The sequence below is a fragment of the Sarcophilus harrisii genome, chromosome 1 (genome assembly GCF_902635505.1).
Source record: "Sarcophilus harrisii chromosome 1, mSarHar1.11, whole genome shotgun sequence".
NCBI lineage: Eukaryota > Metazoa > Chordata > Mammalia > Dasyuromorphia > Dasyuridae > Sarcophilus > Sarcophilus harrisii.
In genome coordinates this window covers 213,026,923-213,049,125 of record NC_045426.1, presented here as the reverse complement: position 1 = coordinate 213,049,125, position 22,203 = coordinate 213,026,923, and the positions used below count along the sequence as shown (strand labels likewise).

Genomic DNA, 22,203 nt, shown 5'->3' with positions numbered 1-22,203 from the left:
AATCATGTGTTGTATACCAGAGCGGCAATCATTATATGAAGTTTCAGAGTAGAAATACTTGAATACATAAGTGAATCTGTGTTTTTGATGTAGGTACTCCTTCCTAATAGCCTTTTCACCTGTCACCCCTGCAGCTCTTCTCTAATTGGTGAGTTTCTGCCTGAGATGGCTATTTCTTGGAGAGCCAAACTATCCATGCTCTTCTTAGCTTATCTCCTGATTCTCTGAACTTTTCCATTCTGCTCCCTTGGATACTGACCTTTTCCCCTTGCTTTCCAGCTCTCTTTTTAAAGAGAGCTGGAAAATCCATTAGAATACAAGCTCCTTGAAGGTAGAAACTGTTGTTTTTTTGCTTTTATTTGCATACCTAGCACTTAGCACAGTGTCTGGTACATAACATTTAATAAATAATTAATAAATACATCTAAGATATTCTCTCTCTCTCTCTCTCTCTCTCTCTCCTTCCCTCCTTGCTCTCTCCCTCTTCTTTTCCCTTTCTCTCTCCTTTTCCCTCTCCTTCTTTCTCTTTCTTTCTCTCCATCCATTCCCCTTTATTATCTCTCTCTCTTGTCTCTATCATCTATCTATCCTATCTATGTTATCTTTTCCTCTTAACAAATGACTTGCCCAGCTATTTTCTGTTCACACATCTCTGATGATATGACTTACACTACCTCTTTCATAATATTCTTCATGGGTGAGGAGTTACAGTCTACTCATGCCAACCATGTGCTTCTCCATCTTCTTTTAGAGGCTCCTATTTTTAATTCTTTAGAGATTCAAGTAGTTCATAACTTGCAGACATATAGCACCATCGGAAGAATATTGTTTATTAATTGATCATTATAGTCCCTCAAATGACCAATTTAGAAAGAAACTATTCTGGATTTTCTGATATGAACACAGGGACAATTAACTTATAATACCCATATCAAAAAGGTTAGAAGAACACAGATTTGTTCTCAAGCCAGATTTGGAAAAATTTGTATTTGCTACATACCCTACCTTAACTTGTACCACCCACCTTCTTTCTACACCGTCTTGGATTTAATAGGTATCTAAGGAAAAAAAATATTCCAAAGCAGTTTATCAAAGCAAGGGTATTGTTCTTAGGTTTATCAAGATTTTATTCTCTCTAAATCCCATTAACCAAAACTTCTCCCCTAGAAACAGAAAAAAAAGGCCAATTACTCAGGCATTTCTATGCAAATGGGCTGTATCATATATCTATATTCTAAAATTTCTATTTAGACATGACCTTTTTATATTATTACAGATATGAATGCTATTCACTATTTAAAAATTCTTTAACACTTTAAATATTCATTATTTTACTAATTCTCTGTGAACATCAGGGTATCACAGACATCAGCCTCCTAAACGGATATAACATGAGCAAGAAAAGGAAATGGCAAAACACTCCAGTATCTCTGTCAAGAAGTGAGGTCACAAAGAGTCAGACACAATTGAAAAAATGAACAATAGCAAATTATTATAGCTTTCATTTTCACACCACTTCAATCACAATTAGAAATGATCATTCCCTTTGTCTGATCATCATCCACAACTGTTCTATCTTTCTATGATTCAAAACTCTGACATTATTATCTCCAAAAACAATCTTATATGCTTCTACTTTCCCTTCTTCCTTACTTCTCCTAAAATCATTTTTTTGCTTCATTCATTACCTCCAGACACTATGCTTCTTTGTTATCTCAAGATAAACCCTGATCTGAAATGACTTTCCTTTGAGATCTTGTTCCTATATTGTAGGAAATAACTTCAAGTTCTTTTCCTTTTGCTCTGTTTTCAATCATACTTTTATCAAACCCAGACATGAGATTTGTCCTACTATTTGCTTTCTCTTGGTTTGCTAACATGGAGTTAAATGCTAATGGAGGAAGTCATGCAGTTACACTGATTGGATTCATCACAAATTTATTGCCCATTCTCAAACTGACCAGCTCTACCACATGGGCCTTCACAGATTGCCTCTTTATCACATTATCCACAATAATAATTCCAAATCTTTTTTATCCACTTACTTGTGTATCTCTTGCATCCCTCAAGAATAAATGTCAGATTGACTGAGGGTAGGAACTGCTTCATTTCTGTCTTTGGACATCTCCCCCCAAAGCACATGAGTTACACAAAATAGAAACTTACTAAATGTTGGGATTTGAATGTGGGTATTTTTTTCTCTGACACAGACTACAACTGCTACACATTGAAGGAAGGCATTCATGATTTACTGTAGCCAAAAAGAAAAAAAAAACCTTTTGGAGAACCTTTTATTAAGTTAACTGGCAGGTGACATATAAAAGCGGATGGAAATCTTTCCAGCTTAATAGAACTTGCTAGAACATATACTCTACTGAGATAGCTATCAAGAATTCATGCTGGAATAGATGAAATTGTTCCAAAATTTTTTTTTGTTCATTGAATCCTTTTCAACAATAACAACAAAAATGTGTGTGTGTGTGAATTCCCAGGATCATATAATAATATACTATACATAATTTTGTTTACTATTCACAGCATCATGTAAGAATTTTTAGCATGAGTCTTTGGACCATCATTGTAAACTCCCAAGGAGTTCATGAATTGCTAAATGGGAACCCCTAAAGTTTAATATTTAGGGATGACAGAATTTTGGTGAAAGAGAAGTAGAGTTGGAATCTGATTTTCAATCTATAATGATAATCCTAGACTACTTATATACTTAACCCCACTTTTTTCTTACCAATAAACTGAGGTAATAATATGTTTCATAATTTCCTCACCTGATTACTGTGAGGAAATGCTTTGAAAAACTTAAAGGACTAAATAAATGTCTGTTATTTTTATTTATTCCCCCAAACTTTTGCTTACTTAATAACAAAATTCTTTTATAATCTTTCCTTTTGTTACTCATGGAAACTGAGTAACTTAACTTCTCTAGAAGTCAAGACATCGGTGGTCACTTTTACTGTAAATGGGTTGCTCCTATGTCTCCCAATATATGGAGTCAGGAAAAGACATGGTGCACTTCTTGATTCCCACCACCATTCTCAGACCTCTCTAACCACCACTTAGTCATCACTAATTTGAGAGTTATCTGTCAGTCTGTGTATTATCCAATCAGATCCTTGCTCAAACTCAACTATAGCTTTATAAGCTATCTTGATATCTTAATCCCTTGTTTATCACCAATTATATCTTGCTTTATCACAATCTTATGTTATCTAATCTTTTCCAGTCCTAACAACTTACTTCTTAATGGTTACAAAAAATGGTTACATGCTACTTTGCCAACTAGTTTTCTCACAAATTTTTGTCATATAATCTCAACTAGATCTTTATTTGCATATAGCAATCCTTCATTCTACTTCAGGCTGCACTCTTGACTTTCCAAGACTTTCTCTACAATGGCCCAGAAATCTCTTCATACTGAGTTCACTTTAACCTTTGACTCCACACACCAGAAGTACTATCTCTCATTTGGCTTCACCTCTGATTGACTAGTTCTTCCCAAAATCTCCATTTTTTTTTGAAATATACAGCCCCCAGGGGCCCAAATGGTTTAATTGGAAGAACTGATGGTGGATAAGGGGAGGAGAAACAGAGATGAGAGTGGCTGATGAACAGCAGAATCCCAGAGCTTGGGGACTTTAAGATGCTGAGTTGGAGGCCTCGGAACTGTCCTTGATGTCAGTGCTCTTTTGGTTTCACTCACTTCACTAAGGACCTTGCTATCACCTCAGCTGTGGGGCTAAGCCCTTTCCTTCATGGCACCAATCCTCTACATGGTTGGCTTTGGGGTCCATCTTGTTCTCCAGGGAGGCCAGCAACAGATGTTTGCCTTTCTCCTTCACTTACAGTTGCTTTCTCAGCTCTTAAGCCATCTGACTCAGATCTCGCTTCATAGCATAGCTATAATATTTGGACTCTATCTTACTAATCTGAAAGTTGTCCATTTACTTTTTCAGAAAAGCAGGGAACCATAATTATCATTGAAGTTTTCAATTATGGCCCTCGAAGCCTGGTCCATGAGTTTCTGTGCTATACATAGCCCATGGTGGGAACGTTTTATGACCAAGAATGTGATCTGCCCATGGGGAGATCATCTGGATTTTCCTCCATCTTGGCCAGGATGAGCCCATGATCTTCGCACTCTCATCTTCAGTGATGTAAGAGAGCTGAGGCCATGGCAGACCATGGTAGACAAAGTATTTCATCTGATAGTTTTCTGGAAGGCACAGCAGGTTACAATGCTACATATTCATCTGGTCTTCTGGCTGAGTTCTGCAAATGTACATGGTGCCAGACATTCAAGCAGACTTAGCCAGACAAAGGTTTGATGAGGAGGTACAAGGGTGCTCTCAATTGCTGCTGCCGTTGCTGCAAGATCCAAGTTGCTAAGTGGGAGTCCCATTCCAGTCTATGGTGTGCTCTTGATTCTTCTGGACTTTCTTTACAATTTTCCACATCTTCTATAATACTTTCACTTTTATTCTACTACCTTTTCAACTTTATTTTATTTGTTTTCCCTTTTTTGAATATAAACTCTCTGAGGTCTAGGACTTTATTCTACTTTTTTTTGTATTCCCAGAAAACTCTTGGCACATAGAAAACACTAAACTTGTTTTTGTTGACTTAATTTTGACTTGACTCCTTTTAGTCTTTCATGATTGACTCCCTATCATGTTCTCTATAGTGGCCATTCCAGAACTTTTCTTTTCTTTTCATATCTCATGTATATTTCCTCCTTTTCCCCACTCAGCAAAGAACCTAAAAGACTTTGTTCCAGATTTTCTTCTCTTTGAGTTCTATACTATTTCACTGAGTGATTGCAATAGCTCCCTTGGATTCAATTATTATCGTTATGGTGATGATAGATCTATATATTCAGTCTTTATCTCTATTTTGATTTATAGTCACATCACCAATTGCCTCTTGGGAATCTTGAACTGAATGTCCCATAGGAATCTCAAACTCAACACATTTAAAACAGAACTCATTATCTTTCCCTTCAAACCCTCCTTTTTCCTAAATGTTTCTCTTACTACTGAGAGCACAGGTTCTTAATCTTAGGATCATTCCCATATACATTCAACCCACATAAATATCTTTACTGTATGTTCCTTTCTTTCCCTTCACATTGCTACAACTCTAGTTCAGGCCCTTATAACTTCTTACCAGGACTATTGTAATGGCTTGTTTTTCTGCCTCAAAAATTTTCCCCCTTAAAATCCATCAGTTAACAAAGTGATCTTCCTAAAAATACAGATATGATCTTGACAACACTCTTAAATGGTTCCCTGTTACCTCTAGGAACAAATAGAAATTTCTCTGTTATTGAAAACTCTTAATAATCTGACTCATTCCTATATTTCTAGTCTTTCTTGGTCTATGCTTTTCTTATACTTTATTCCCCTCTGAGGACTCTATAATATATTGACCTACTTGTAATTCCTTGAACATAACATTGCATCCCCCATATTCAGCTTTTTTCACTGGCTATCCCTTATCCCTGGCATGTTTTGATCCCTATCCCCACTCTTGGTTTTCTGGCTTCTTTTAAGACTTAGCTCAAGTCCCACCATCTAGAGGAGGTCTTTCCAGGCAAGTGAACTTTTTGAGAACAGGAAATGTCTTTGTCTTTCTTTGTAGCTCTTTATAAAGAGTTGTTAAAAATAAGAGCAGACCACCACGAGTTCCTTCTCTTTTTTCCTCTACATTCCTAAACCCTTTTCATCATCCCCTGTTCCCTCTTCCTTTGCTCTCATCATTTATGAGAAGTGGGTTTTGACTTTCCTCTTGGTTCCTTAATTCCATCTCTTCTCAGTTCCTCCAGGATCTTGGCTTATCAATCATTCCCTTGTTTTCTCTTATCATCAATATTTCTTAATCGATTGACTTTTCTTCTATGAAAATGTTTATCCTTATAGAATTTTTACTTGACTATATATCTCTTTTACTCTTTCTAATCTTCTAGAAAGAGTTGTCTCAACTTTCTGGTCACTGGTTCCAAATTATACCATCTTTATTCTAGCTATCATTTCTATATCTTTCCTTGGACTTTGCCTTTGATCCCAACATTGATTGACACAACTGTTATCTCCAAGATAACCAATGAATTAAACTAAATGCAGCAACCTTTTCTCTCAGTCCTATTCTATTTGATATCTCTGCAATTTTGTAAACAAATAGATATCCACATTGATATTCTCTCAAATATCTTCGTCTATTTATTCACAAATTCTTCAATCTTTTGCCCCATATTTTTTCTTTACTTTTTCCATCCAATGTGGTCATAACTCTAGATCTCACTAGATATAATGAAGCCATATTCTTAATTTTGAACTCAGAAACTGTCTTTTCTGATAATAATCTCCTGTTCCATCTCTGTCTCACAAAGGCCAGTTTTGTGCAATGGATAGCCAACTTGGGCTCTGTTAGGCAAGATTTTTTTCTATCTTGCCTAAAATAAGGCTTCCATTTTAATTCCTGACCACTTATCCAAACCATGTCATTGCCTCTCCAGCCATCCTATCAGCCATCCCTCAGGAACCTACGACTGCCTTTGGGAAACTGGGTTATGATAGGTGGGGTTTTGCCTTGTCTTATTTTAAAGGAAGTTTTCATGTCATTTTCTTGTCATCTCTATCCCATTCACATTGTTGTTCAATCATTCAGTCATGTCAAACTCTTTGTAATTCTGCTGTTCATGGGGTTTTCTTGGCAAAAATACTGGACTGATTTGTCATTTCTCTTTCCAGTGGATTAAGGCAAACAGAAGTTAAATGGCACTTCCAGAGTCACACAGCTAGTAAATGAACTTATTTTGAATTCAGGTCTTCCTGACTCTAGGCCTAATGTTCTATCTACTGAGCCATATTGCTACCTCCCACTGCACTCATACTGTTACTTATTCTGGCTCCCCTCTTAATGTATTGTCTTCCCCATTTCAAATGTTTAGACTCCTTAGAGGCAGGGAATATTTTCTTGCTTTTGTTTTCTCTAGCACCTAGCTGATATATAATCAATGCTTTAAAATGCTCTATCAAAAAATGTGCACAAAGAGGATTTCCAACATTGCACTAGGTTTCATTTCTAATGGATCTATCCATCTATAATCTAATTTATCTATTTATCAAATTTATTTGTCTTCTGTCATCCAATTCATCTAGTTAACCATCTATCAACCATCTTTCTATCTATTCATCTGTCTCTGTCTCTCAGTACTTTTACAATTCATTTTTTGATCCCAACATTGATTGACACAACTGTTATCTCCAAGATAACCAACGAATTCCTTACTAAATGCGGCAACCTTTTCTCTCAGTCCTATTCTATTTGATGTCTCTGCTACTTTGTAAACAAATAGATATCCACATTGATATTCTTTCAAATATTCTGGTCTATCTATTCATAAACTCTTCAATTCCTTTGCCCCATACTTTTTCTTTACTTTTTCCAACCAATGTGGTCATTCTATCTCTGTCTCACAAAGGCCAGTTTTGTGCAATGGATAGAGTGGTCAGTTTGGGTCAAGTAACTTTAGTTCAAATCTCAGCTCGGTCACTGAACATTTCTCTGCCTTCATCTATAAAAAGAAGGGTTTAGTATAGATGACTTCTAAGGTACCTTGTGGGCAGTTGGGTGGTACAATGGATGGAGAAATGGACCTGGAATCAGGAAAATTGTTTTTCCTGAGTTCAAATCTGGCCGCAGATACTAATTAGCAATGTGACCTTGCAGGTCACCTAACCTTGTTTGCCTCAGTTTCCTCATCTGTAAAATGAGCTAGAGAAGGAAATGGCAAAACCTTTCAGTATCTTTGCCAAGAAGACCCCAAATGGAGTCACAAAGAGTAAGATATGTCTGAAAAATGATTGGCAACATGCCAGCTTCCAGTTCTAATATATATAATCTACATAATCCTCCTAATGCTATTTCTCAAACTCCCCACAGTATTTTTCATCTCATTTTCAGTCCCTGCATCACTTTCCTCTTATCACAGTTTTGATTTTCATTAGGCATAGTCCTTCATCCTTCATTCATATACTACTTGTCTCACCTTACCATTTCTTGACTATAAACCACCCCTATCATTTACAGAAAAATATTGTTTGAAGAAGTCACATGACTGAGCTGACTAGTTCCATGTTAACTAATCTCATCTGGGCCATTATTGGTACATGACCATCAATTTATTTTTCCTTAACTAATTCTCTATTCCATTCCTCTTAATAGTAGCTGTTCTTACTGCTTTCTTTACTTCCCCTTCCCTCAATAAATGTAATTTTCTCCTAAACTCTTTCATCTCCATACTTTGAATATCCTTTAACTTTTCTGTCTTTTTCCTTCTCTTCTAATTCTGAGGAAAAGGTAGTCTTTTTCCTTGTCAAGTCCAATCCCAATTGTGTCCTAAATACTATTCCCTCCCATCTCTTTTATGAGTCTATTCCATCAATAATTTTCCCTCCAAATTCTTTTTCCTTCTTTTCCCAGTTCTCTTTTTTTTCTCTTTATGTTCTTTTTTTGTTCTCTCTCTCCCGCCTCTTCTCATCTCCATTCTCTCATCTACTGACTTTTTGTCTATGTCTGCAGACATACTTAGGCCTAAATATCCTTAAAACATTCATAGATCCTACTATTTCTCTATTCCAAAATATTGCTGAAATTTTAGGAAGATTCATTTGTACCTGTTGCCCTCCAGTCCCTTGGAATCTGACTTCTAGTCCAAACACATGACTGAAATAATTTCCACCAAGTCATCAGCAAAGGTTACCAATGATCTCTCAATTGTTAAACCTTATGGCTTCTTCTTAATTTTCTTTCTACTTGGTTTCTTTGTAGCATTTGCTACTAATAACCACTCTGTCCTTAGTATTGACTGCTCTGTCCTTTTAGAAATTCTCCTTTTTGGGGATACCTAACTTTACTTATTTTTTCCCTCCTATTTGACCATTTATTGTCAGTCTCCTTTGCCATATCAGCATTCACTTATTTCCCCACTAGCATGTGGATTCTCCAAGGTTGTGTCCTGTTCCTTTTGTTTTCTTTATATACATTGTCATATTAGCTTCTATGGTAAAAATATTATCTCTACTTAGATGACTCCTATATATTTATGTCTATATCTATGTAACTATTTATCTATGTATTTATATATCTATGTATCTGTGTATCCTTGTATCTATTTATTAACATTTATTATGCATCTTCTATAATATCAGATACTGTGCTAAGCTTAGGGGATATGAAGATATACATAAAATCATCCATGCTCTCAAGAAGCTTATATTCGCAAGGCGAGGAGAGACAACATGTGAAGGAATAAATATGTAGAAAATAGGATATATGTAAAATAAGTATCAAAAATAGAAAATAATTTTGGGAGGGAGGCATCTGCTTACTGGCTAGCTCCTCCTAAATGGCATCTCAAACTTAACATGTCTAAAACAGAATTTCTTATCTCTTCCCTAAACCTTTCTCAACCAAACTCCCCCACTTCTGCTGAGGGCACCACCATCCTTCTAATTCCCCAGATTTGTATCCTTGGAGTCAAGATTGATTTTTATGGTACCCTTAATCCCCATATCCAGTCATTTTCAATGTCTATTCCCTAGCTTCTCAAACTGTGGGGCATGATCCTATATGAAGTCTTGTACCTAATGTGGGGGTTGTGAAATTATGATTCATTATTATTAAATATTTGATTTGTATATTTATTGGATATATCTATGTACTTGGGGTCACATAAAAATTTCTTGGGTGAAAAGGGGTGGTAAGTGGAAAAAATTTAAGAAGCCCTGGTTCATTCTACCTTTAAAACATCTCACATCTATCTTCTCTTCATTCACATGGATGTCACTCTAGAGCAAGATCTCATTACCTCTATCCTGGATTACTGAAATATTATATGCAATAACTTCTTAATTATTCTTCCTGGTTTCAGTGCCTTACCTCATCAATACATCTATTCTGCCTAAGGCAGAGTCTATATCAGACCTCTCACTTGCTAAACAAAACCAAAAACTCTAGCTCCTTATTGTGTACATAAATTCTGTAGTTTGGCATTTAAGGTCTTTTATACTCTATCTTCGACATGCCTTTCTGATTTTATTTCTTATATCTATTTTTCTTCAATTATTTTCCGGTCAAACTAAACTAATTGCCATTTACCAAATTTAATTTTCCATCTTCTTTCATGCATTTGCATAAGCTATTTCCTATGCTTGGAATGCTTATTCTCATCTTCATCTCTTAGAATCTTTGTCTTCTTTCAAGGCTTAACTCAGCTTAAGATTCCTTCTCTGGAAGATTTCTCTGATCTTCCTATAATCGTTAATCATTTCTTCTTTCTCAATTACGCATGTTTATTTGTGTAAATAATAAGAATAACAAATACCTCACATTTATATAGAATCTTAAATTTTGCAAAATGCTTTATAAATATTTCATTTTATTTTGACAACAGGTAAGGTAGGTAGTATATTATCTCCATTTTACAGATGAAGGAAATAGGCAGAGTTGAAGTGACTTGTCAAGGCTCAAACAATTAATATTTGAGGTAGAATTTTTACTCTGGAGTTCCTGATACTATCACTTATCTGCCCATGTTTTTGTTCTCAAAGTGAAAGTAAAATTGTAGGCAGGGATTCTTTTTTTTTTTTTCTTCTCTTTGCATCCCCACAGTCTGGCATAATGCATATGACAATATTTCAAATAAATATTTGCTGAATTTAATTGAATTAACCATAACTTACATTTATACAGACTTTAAGGTTAACAAAATGCTTTATGTAAATTATTTCATTTGACCTTCATAACATAATCCTGTGAGATAAGGAATAGAAGCTTTATTTTCCTCATTTTATGGATGAGAAAACTTAAGTCAAAGGTTAAGTGACTTACCCATTGTCCCATTGCTAGGAAACATAAGAATTAGGACTCAAGTCCCTCTCATTTGACTTCTTGACCATACTCTATTTATTAAAACAAACTGTCCTTATTGGACATCTTTTATGATATGCTAATAGAATCAAACTCATAGGATTTAAAGTTGGAAGGACATTTCAAGGTTATCTGGTCCAAGCTTCTTATTATAAGCAAATGGTTTTTCTTGGGGTTTTCCAGGTTAACTTAATATGTTAATAGGGTAAGGTTTTCTGTTGTCAGCATTAGACTATATAGCATCCTCTCTCTCTCTCCCTCTCCCTCTCTCTTTATATATATAATTAAAATTTTTGACACCAGTCTAGTTCCTGTATTTTTTAAGACAAAAACAATCACCAATTGTGTATTATTATTTCAATGCAAGTTTAGACTCCTCAATTAAATGTAACTGAGGGCAGGGTTCAATTAAATTCAGATTTAACCAGAACTTCATCAGTGAGAATACTGAGCTTAATTAAAAATATCAGCCTCTTGTTAGATTAGATTTCCAATTTCTTCTCTTCCCTATACTCCCCCACCCCCTACCTTTAAGAAAAAAGATTTGTACAAAGAAATATTTAAGTAATTTATAATGATAGTGCTCCAATTTGATTAATATTGGTAATTTTACATTTTCAGTTCCAAGACTTCTGAAAAAAAGTCCCAATCTTTTGCAACCTGCTCTAAACTTAGCAGCTTCTGTATAGGCAAAGTGAGTCTTCCTTCCTTCCTTCCTTCCTTCCTTCCTTCCTTCCTTCCTTCCTTCCTTCCTTTTTTGCTAAGGCAATTGGGGTTTAGTGACTTGCCCAGGGTCACACAGCTAAGAAGTATTAAGTGTCTGAGGTCAGATTTGAACTCAGGTTCTTCCAACTTCAGGGATGGTGCCCTGTACCACCTAGTTGGCTCCTGCCTATATGTCTTTTAAGTAGGAGTTCTTAACTTTGAAGTCAACTCTCTCTCTATCCACTATGCCTATAGTCTAGTTAAACATCCAGATATACTTGCAATTTACTATCTCCTTCAGATTCAGCCCCATAGAGAGCCTGTTGGAAGACTCCATTTGTAATGCAGTAGTATATGGTTAGTGATGAGTTGATTTGATGAAAACGATTGAGTTATACTTGCAGTTGGTTGTTAAGTGGACATCTGTTAAGGTTAACAGAAGAGAAAAATCCGCTGGCATATGGCATATAGGTATGGCGAATTGTACTGAACAAGCTAAATTATAAACGAATGAAACCTAGTGCAATGTTGGAAATCTTCTCTGTGCACATCAGGGCACTGCTCTGATAATTGGAAATTGGAAAGTTACCTTGCTGAATCTACAGACTTTTGGAATGATACCAATTGTCTTTGAGTTAGGAAGGGGCATGCTGGGTGGGAAATTGTAGAGTTTGCATGGTAGTAGCAGCCTTGTCATTTAATTTAAAAATTGTGTGCAGACATTAGTTAGAGATATGCCCTGCTTTAAGACAACCTGATCCAGATGTACAAAACAGATAAATTAGGGGATAATTAGGAAAGGCTAATTCATTTTGTGATGAAATCACTTTAGATCTCTCTCTGTCCCCAAATCTTGTTTACATTGGTTATTTAAAAGATTCTGTTCCGGCATACATCCTTGGAATTTAAATTGGCACCTGTAGAAAAGAAAGCAGTTAGTTTTAGGGTTCACTCCTTTGCTGCTGAAAAGAATCATTGTTGGGAAATTGCAAGGTACACATAGCTATAAATTTCTAGCTTGAAATTGTTGGGAGTTGATAGAGTTTTCTGACTTCAAACGTGGTGTTCTTCCTGTCACACTATGCTGTACCTATAATGCATCCCAGGAGAAGAACAAGGGAATACATGCTAATTTAGTGTCAAAAGGAAAGAAAAAGGCTATATGGAATTTTTGCTTTTCCATGTATGGGGAAAATAATCCTGAAACTTATTATAAATTGCTCATATATTATTTTTTTAGAACATGGAAAAATAAGGTTCTGTTAGCCGGAGGAGGGTCTTATACACCATAAAAAAGGGCAAGAACTATATTTGTAATCTGTTGATTGGTTTCTCTGACTCCTGTCCTTCCCTACTCCAGTATACCTGCTTCTCAGCTGTCAAGTTAATATCCCTAAAGTATGGAACTGACTAGCTTGTCCTTCCACTTCCCATTCCTATTCACTCAATGTCTCCTTATCACCTCCAGGATAAAATAGAAATTTGTCTGTTTGGTATGCAAAGCCCTTCATAATATAATCTCTCCCTACCTTTCCAGTTTTCTTAACTCCCTCCAACCTCCATATTCTGTGATCTAGTGACACCGTCTACTCTACTTCTTTTCAAATATGACATCCCATCTCCCAGACTTTGGGCTTCTTGACTGGCTGTTTTCCAGTCTTGGAATATCCCTTTCTCTCCACCTCTGCTTTTGCTTTCCCTGGTTTCCTTCAAGTTTAGCTAAAACTCCATCTTCTATGATAATGTTTCTAATCCTTCTTAATGCCAATGTCTTCCCTCTGTTACATCTAATTTGTCCTGTATATATCTTGTTGAACATTGTTGTTTTCATGTTGTTTCTTCCACTAGACTACGAGAGTAGGAACTGTCTTTATATTCCCAGATTTACCATCGTGCATGGCACATAGTAGATGTTTGATAAATGCCCAGTGCCTGGAATATAGCAGGTGCTTAGTAAATGCTTTGATTGATGGGTAAGTAATGGGAAACCATGGAAGATTTTTGAGCAGAGAAAGGAATGACAATCTATGAATGCACAATATTAGTCTGAAATTCAAGAATCAGTAGAAAGATCAAGCTGGGTTCAATAATGGTAATTCTGAGCTTTATAATCATGCTCTGTTCTTGTTACAATGAATCATATCACATCGTTCTGGTTCAGTTAGCTACCTATGTGGAATGATTTTCTTTGGCTTTTGAAGGCTTTTTGATCTTTTTTAGAATTGCCCATTAAAAGGTTTAAAAGTATTAGTACTTCAATCTATATAGCATCTAACACCTTAGTGGTAAACGGGGACATACTGGGAGTGAATATATCAGACCTTTAAGAGAAGACTATTATAAGAAACAACATTAGAGGGAATGTGTTAAAGGGGATGTAACTACATTATTTTGTTGAAGATTAGCTCTGGTTCACTCTATATGTCTTAATTTGTTTTTCTTCCTATTGCAAGAAATATATTACTTTCTTCCAGTTACCTTCTATCCTTGAACTAAATTTATAGACTTTATTTCCTTCTTTATTTTTGTTAGTCTATGTAGTGAAGAAAGCCAGCAGAAGATTGGCTGAATCTAATGCTGGAGTTGTTAATGTTTACAAAGACGGAAGGAAAGGAGAGGATGAAGGGGATGAAAATAACTAAGGACTATGATGAGAGAATTTGCATTTCCAAGTTCATAACAGATGGTAGAAGGTTAGTTAAGAAAAGAGAAAGATAAAGCAGGATGAGTGAGAGAGAGAGAGAGAGAGAGACTATCCCACAAAGGGGAGCCTTTCTTGGGAGCCACCATATAAGGAGGACCCAAATGTCTAAAAAGAAAGCAAGAAAAAAAAGATCAGGTAGAGAATCTTTCTTTTTAAATATCTATTCCTCCTCTTTCCTGGCTCATAGAATATTGGAAATGGAAGGAATTGTACAGGAGTCATCTCATTGATCCTTTCATTGTTTGGGTAAAAGTGAGACCTCTGGGATGTGACCTAAAGTTACTAAGTTATACTGGTATTAGAAGTTGGGCTAAAACCCAAGTTTCTTCAATTCTAAATATTTTGCTTTGTACCAAACTCTTTTTTTTCCTTTTTCCCATTTGTAAGATATTTATTTGGTTCTAAAGGGATTTTCAGCTCAAACTTCCCAACATAGAGCAATATATTTATTGGATACTTTGGTAGCGAGATGCTTTAACTGGGGTTTTATCTAGGTGTGTATCCTAATGGCAGATTGTTGCTTTAGAAATGTTCTAAATTGCATAAGGGCAAAACCAAGGAAAGGACTGAGGAGGTGTAAATGTGGCCACACCAACATGATGTGGAAAGCTAGAAGGACAGACATTAGAAGATAGCAAATATGCTTCTTCTTCCCAACTAGTATAAAATATAAGTTCTGCATGCAAAATAGTTGGGAGGTCTCTTGAAAAACCACAGCAATCAGGGACACCAGGAACAAAGCAGATTAGCATCACATTTCTTCCTATTTTTTTCTTTTATTGTCATTTAAATGGTTTGCTGATTTCCTATCTAGACCATATTTGATTTCTTTTAATATAATTTATAAACATTAGGAAAACACCCCACCATTCTTCAAAATTACAAATATGTCCTTTTTAAAAATTTTTTATTTATTTATTTATTTTATTTAGAGAAGGGGTTGAAGTTATAAGGAATCTCAAACTCCGAATCAATTGAAGCAATCGAATGTATTTTAAGAAACTGATGCTGTACCCCATGTAGTGCTCTGGATTAGTGCCTGGCCCATCTGTGGTAAATAAAAACTAAATGACGATGACAATAGCAAATTAAAAAAATATATCTCTACCTGCTGAAGTGTCTGGCAAGGAGCTTGACATGCAAACTTTTCTCTGAGTTGACTTCCTCCCACTGCATACACAAAGCACACATATATTATATATTCCTCTCCTCAGTGGCTACGCCAAAAGAGTATGTTTGTGCATGAATGGATATTTTTAGTGCCATCTGAGGTTGAGGGCAAGTGGAACAAAAAATTATGTACCCATGTTAATATTAAACACATGTAACATTTCTCTGGGCATCTTTGACTTAGGTTGTTTAGATGAAATAAAATGGTCACCCATGGTACCGCATGCCTCTACTTCCAAAGAAACACAATGGCAAAAACAAGACAAAAATGCAGATAGAGGTTCATAGTATATTACACGATGGCACTGAAGTCATGCAAGGAGAAAATCAAAATAACAAACAGATGGATGAGCAGCAGACACTCCAAAATGAAAAAAAAAAAGCCAGAGCAAACAATTCTAAAATTATTCTTACCTTCCTCAGTCATTGTGTCATAATATTTTAGTTTTCCATATGATCCAAGCTCTACAATATCATAGCAAAAGACACAGAGATAAGGAACTGAGCAGTAATTCAAGAAACTTGTTTTTACATGTTCTTAATCAGGTTCATTGTTATACTGTCAAATTCAGCAATTTTAACTCTATAGGGATAAGCAAACAGGAGTTACATAACAGACAGCTTTCATTGCCTGTTTCCAGAAATCACTTAAAAGACAGGATCCCACAGGTTAAAAAATAATAGACAATTTTTTGGGAAAAGAAAGTCAGGAAATACCTTGGTCTTTATGTCTGTCACAGATTACACACCAAGACAAAGTCCTTCCGATATCTGATACACAGGTGAGGACAATTTTCAAAGACAAATTTATAACAAAACTGATCTGTCACTTTTTCTAGAGGTGACACCAAAGAAAGATGTTTGTGTAAGGACAGTGTCTGGGCATGTCTAAAGTGGAGAAATTGGGCAAAATACCTAATGAACAAGCTAGGCTCCCCGACACCAAATAACAGTCACATGAGCTCACCAAAAGACTATGATTTATCTTCTTCCTGAGATTAAGGATGATTATATAGGAAAACAACACATTTCTTAATTCAAAATGAGTTTCCTTTTCTTTTTCATCTTGTTAGAGTAAGCTTGTATAGCATTAGAGACAGACAAATGAAACATGTGTAAAGTGTTGTGAGAAGCTATTAAATACACAGTGTGTTCTGGACACAAGAGAGAAGCACAATTCCCTGGGAAGTCTGAAACAGATTCAGAATAGGAAGTAAAACAGCAGTAACAATTAGACATGACAGTCACTCATTACTGTTACATAAAAGGGAAGGAACATAAGAAGCATCTCCTTTTCTTTTGGTGATTATGCAAAGTTCCTTAGAACAGGAAGGAGTTTAGTGATCAAAGTGTAACCTCCTCATACCACAGAGAAGGAATTTAAGACCCAAAGGCATTAAGAGACTTGCCCCAAACTGTACAACTATTGTATAGTAGAACCAGGAAGGTACACTGACTTCAAATCCAGCACTTTTCACCATGGCTCACTGTCTCTCAGGTTACAATTGAAGCCATAGGCTGGGAAGTTCTTTATATACATTGGTAAGTGGAAGTGGTAGAAGCTGGTTATGGGAAAGAACAAAAAGTCGTATATTTGTTTTCCAATCTAGATTCTAAGACACAACATTCGATCCTTTCTTTCTGAGAAAAAAGGAAGACTTAAGTTGAAAGACTTATAGTAAGCTGGGATCTGGTTATGTATATGTATATGTGTATATACACATATGTAACCAAGAAGCATTTATTAAATACCTATTATGTATCAGACACCAGGGAAACAGAAGTCCAAGACTGAAACAATTCTTTCTTGCAAGGGTCTTATATTCTAAAGGGAGGGGAATAAATACAGTAACACGTATATATGCTCATATGTTTACATATATAATGACATATGGGTAAATATAAAGAAAAGGGAGGCAAATAAATGCAAAGTAACTAAAAATTATCTAATTTGGGAAGGAGGGCATTAGTAATTGGGGAAGTTTGGAAAAACTTCTAGTAGAAAAGTGCTTGAATTATACTTCAAAGGAAAAGTAGAATTCTAGGAGACATAGGTGAAGAGGAAATACATTACACACATGGAGAACAAAGAGGAGAGTTGGCTGCCTCTCAGAGTATGGCAGAGGGATAATACATGAGACTGGAAAGATAATGTGGGGCCAGGTTGTGAAGGGGTTTAAAGATGAACAACAGAGTTTATATTTGATTTTTGTTGTTGTTGTTGTTGCTAAGTTGTTTGTCAGAAGTATTTGGAATTTTCTTGGCAAAGATATTGAAGTCATTTGCCATTTCCTTCTCTAGGTCATTTTATAGATGAGGAATCTGAGGCAGAGGGTTAAGTGACTTGCCCAGAGTCATTTAGCTAGTAAGTGTCTGAGTCTGAATTTGAACTCAGGTCCTCCTGACTCTTGGCTTGGCCACCTATCTACTGAACCACCTAGGAAGCCCTTAAGTTTATATAGTAGAGATGTGACATGGTCAGTACTGCATATATATATATATTATATATATACATATATATAAAATATACATATATAATGTATGTATACATACACACATACATACACTGTACATATCTGGATATATATTCATATATCTCTATATATGCATATATATACTTTATATATGCATATGTATATATATACACACGTATCTATATGTATACATATAAAGTTATGCACACAAATTTTGTGGACCTATAGAGATACAGTTTGTATATATGTACACAAACACATTTTTGCTTGTATACAATATTTATGTTGTAAATACATAATTTATATACATTTATGTGTGTGCAAGCACTTGTACAGTGGTGCACATGTATGTCTATATAAAGTATATATGCAATGTCCATTATGTTTATATTCACCTCTCTCTCTCTCTCTCTCTCTTCTCTGTATATATATGCACTTGCATATGCATTTCTCCTTATAAAAATCTACTTCTAGGAAACTTTTTTTTAAAAGCAGTCTCATGAAATAGTCTTGCTTCTTCAATACTCTCCAATAGCCTATTAACTTAGAAAGCTTCTAAGGAAGCCACTGGAGTTTTAGATACTCATAAATGTATAAATGAAACACTTTGTAAATTTGTGTAGAAGAATAAGAATATGATGGATTGTACATATTTGTCATTTATCACCAGCTGCTAGATGGTACAGTGTATAGAGTTCTGGGTTTAAAGTCAAGATGATCTGAATTAAAATCTGGCTTCACTTACTCACTGTGCTGGGCAAGCCACTTAAACCTGTTTGCCTCAGTTTCCCCATCTGTAAAATCAGCTGGAAAAAGAAATGACAAATCATTCCAGGACCTTTGACAAGGAAAAGTGGGACATGTTTAAAATGATTGAATAACAAATAACTTATCATTGTTTCATTTGCAAAAATGTGTCACATAAAGTTATTTTAATGCAATGGCAAAGATAAGGTTTAGAGAGTGACTATTCACTCTTTTTGAGTTTCTATATTACCTGATCAGTATTGGATTTTGCTAGAACTACATTACTGAGGACACAGGTGCTCTATGATGAAACTAAATTTCATTTCAACAAAAAGGAATTGATAAATCTAATAGAATATTGTAGGGTGTTACATGATAAGGTTTGAGTTCTTCGATAATGAAAACAACTTCCAAAATATATAATTCCTATTTCATAATGATATATGTTGTACAATATCCATGATTAAAACCAGTAAGACCATAACTGTTATCAATCCACTCATTTTTCTGCCTTGCTTTTCCCATTTTTCTCTCAAATGCTCAGATGGATCTGTGTTCTTCTCAATTTGGAATCCCTACCAATAATGCAGATTACAAAAGATTAATGCCTACCCATTCCATGTGACTCTCATTTGTATACTCCTTAAATTTTCCTCAGGAGTTTGCCCAACATGCTGGAGGCCTCTCTCATTTTCTTCTGACAGTTGAGGGTATGAATGGAATACACTGGTTATTTACCAATCAGTTCTTGCGACAGATTACCTGGTAAAAATAGCTTCCTCTCTGGTTTCTACTTTCTACTTAATCAAGAAGAGCGATACAATGATAGGGAAGGATAGAGCATGCTAAGAATCATACAGCTTTTAGATGAGCAACAAACTTTAATTTGCCTCTTGTTATTCCCTGAGATGCATGTGCAATAAAAGAAAGCAAAGTTGGCAGTTTTCAATACTTTGGCATAAAAAAGCAGCTTTTAAAAATGTGCCTAAGAATGTGGCATATATTAGACAGTGAAGCTATGTCTTCACAAATAGGTATATATGCCACACATACATTTGGGGGGGTTCATAATAATGAAATTATAGATCTTTAATCTATTTATGTATGATCTAATATATGAGATTCTATAAAAACATCTGTTTATGATAGATGACATTTAATTCATTAAATGTCCTTTTAGATAAACCAGAACATTAATAGTTTACTCATACCAAATGCAAATAAATCTTAACACAATGGAGATGACTAAACTTGGTAAGAAGATTTATAAACTTTGCTGCAAAATTGGAATTTACCAATATTTCTGCTGTGATCGCTTGGGTAATTTATCAAAAAAGAGTAGAACATGGAAGAAGAATTCAATTTATATGTGACTTTATCATGTATCAAGCTTCAGATAAGACTACAAATTCAGGTCAAGTCTGAAACTTAAAGGGTTAGAGAGTTGCCTAGTGCATTGAGAAGTTAAATGACTTGCCTAGGATTACATGGTTGGTATGTATCAAAGGCAAGACTTGAGCCCAGGCCATCCTGATTTTGAGTTGTTTTTTTTCTATACCTTGAAGGATAATTTTATGGTTTTGTAAAATATTTACACACAAATACATGTACACAAACACATATATGGATATATGGATTTATACATACTAAAGTATTCTCTGGTGTAGAAATTCCTTTATATCTCAGGTATGAGATAGAGAATGTAAGGATATACCTCTCAGGTGTACTCAGGAACACATTAAATATCTACTCTTCAGCTAACTGACTTGTTACCAAATTAATTCTCTCACAAGGTTCAAAGGAATACTAGTAGGTATAAGTGGGAATATCTTCAGAAAGAACTAAAAATGCAGAATCCCTCTTACTAGTTAACTAATTATCTCTGAGCCTGGAAATCCCAGAAAAACCTGAGGAATCTCTTCCTCTAAAGAGCTTTCTTTTCTTTCTTAGTCTCAAACATCAGTTTCAAAGATTTCGATAAACATTAATGTTACTGTCTCTATAATTTACTGGATAATAACAAATGATGCAAAGACATAAATAACTATCTTAGCATTCTATCAGTTGTGAGGGTGGTCACTTCTAGAATCACCTTTCACCATTATTTGCATCTGCAAACTCTTCCAAAATACTGGACCACAGAAGTTCCCTAGTTATTTTCTTGGAAACACAGTTAAATCTCAGGAAAATTCCTGAGTATATCTTTTCCACAGAATAAGAACAATTCAGTTCAGTTCTCATCAGGGATAAAAAACAGTCTAACTCCTTCATTTCCTCTTCAGAATAGCATTTAAACTCAATTTTCTCATCTCCTCAGACTTCCTCAAAGATGAAAATTAACTTTCTAAGTCCCTCATAGACTTTTCCTGCAATAGTAAACTTAGTTTCTTATAAACTCTTTTTCCATGACAATTTACTCTCCAATTCTCATTAGGAAATATTCTTTTGGTCCTCTCAGAGTGCCTCAGACATTATTTCTTCAAAGATGACAGTTAATTGAATCCCCTACCCCCAAATCTATGTCTTCTCTCTTAAAGTAACAATATTCAAAGTCTCTGTGAGCTACAGTGCTTATTTAGCTGGGGTCACATAACCATACATACACACACAAAAATTTTATAATAGTGAGATATCATGGAAAAGGAGACAGAATGCTAGATTTGGACTTTGAAAGACTTGAGTTCAAATCCCTCCTTTGATGCTTGCTGTTACATTCTGGGTAACTTCTTAATTCCTCAGAGGACTCCATAAGATTATTATATCACACATGGATAGACTGGAAATTCTTTACATTGATGAAATTACAGATCTTTAATTTATTTATAAATGATTTTATATATGAGATTCTATAAAAACATCTGTTTATGACAGGTAACATTTAATTCATTAAATGTTCTTTTAGATAAGCAAACCAGAATATTAATAGTTTGTTCATACCAAATGTAAATAAATCTTGATATTGTGGAGATGACTAAATTTGGCGGGAAGATTTATAAACTTTGCTTCAAGATTGGAGTTAACCAATGTTTCTGCTGTGATCACTTGGATAATTTATCAAAAAAGTAGAACATGGAAGGAGAATTCATCTTATATATGGATCAGAAAGGGATGGATGAGCATTTATATATGTATATATTTTTAAATGGGAAAAATAAGATTTAAAAAATTTCAAAAATGGTATGACTTTATTAAATTTAGAGGATAGATCAAGGAAGAAAACAGAATACTGCATCCCACAGAATCAACCACTAGCAAGCACAGAACTATGAGTAGAAAGATGCCTGCTGCTGACCAAAGAAGAAGTAAATGAAATAGAAAAGAACTGTTAAGAATGTAAATTTAAAAGTCATTGGAAATATGCCAATAATCTAATGGTGGAAATGACTACCATTATCAGTAATGTAGCACTTCAACAGCTCAAAGGCAGCTGAATCTGGAAAGTCATGGACTGCAAAAGTT

The 22,203-nt window shown here is 35.1% G+C and overlaps 1 protein-coding gene and 1 pseudogene across 2 annotated transcripts in view; both read right to left on the bottom strand.

Moving 5' to 3' along the window:
• Positions 1-22,203, bottom strand: part of SLC24A2 (solute carrier family 24 member 2) — a 292,133-nt gene that overhangs the window by 89,915 nt on the left and 180,015 nt on the right. Inside the window, exon 5 of one of the 2 annotated variants that reach the window (XM_031969129.1) lies at positions 15,938-15,988. The exons of the other annotated variant lie outside the window; for it this stretch is intronic. Coding sequence (XP_031824989.1) covers positions 15,938-15,988 — 51 coding nt within the window. The remainder of the gene's footprint in view (positions 1-15,937; positions 15,989-22,203) is intronic. 2 annotated transcript variants of the gene reach the window in all.
• LOC116423757 lies at positions 2,853-9,194 on the bottom strand (annotated as a pseudogene).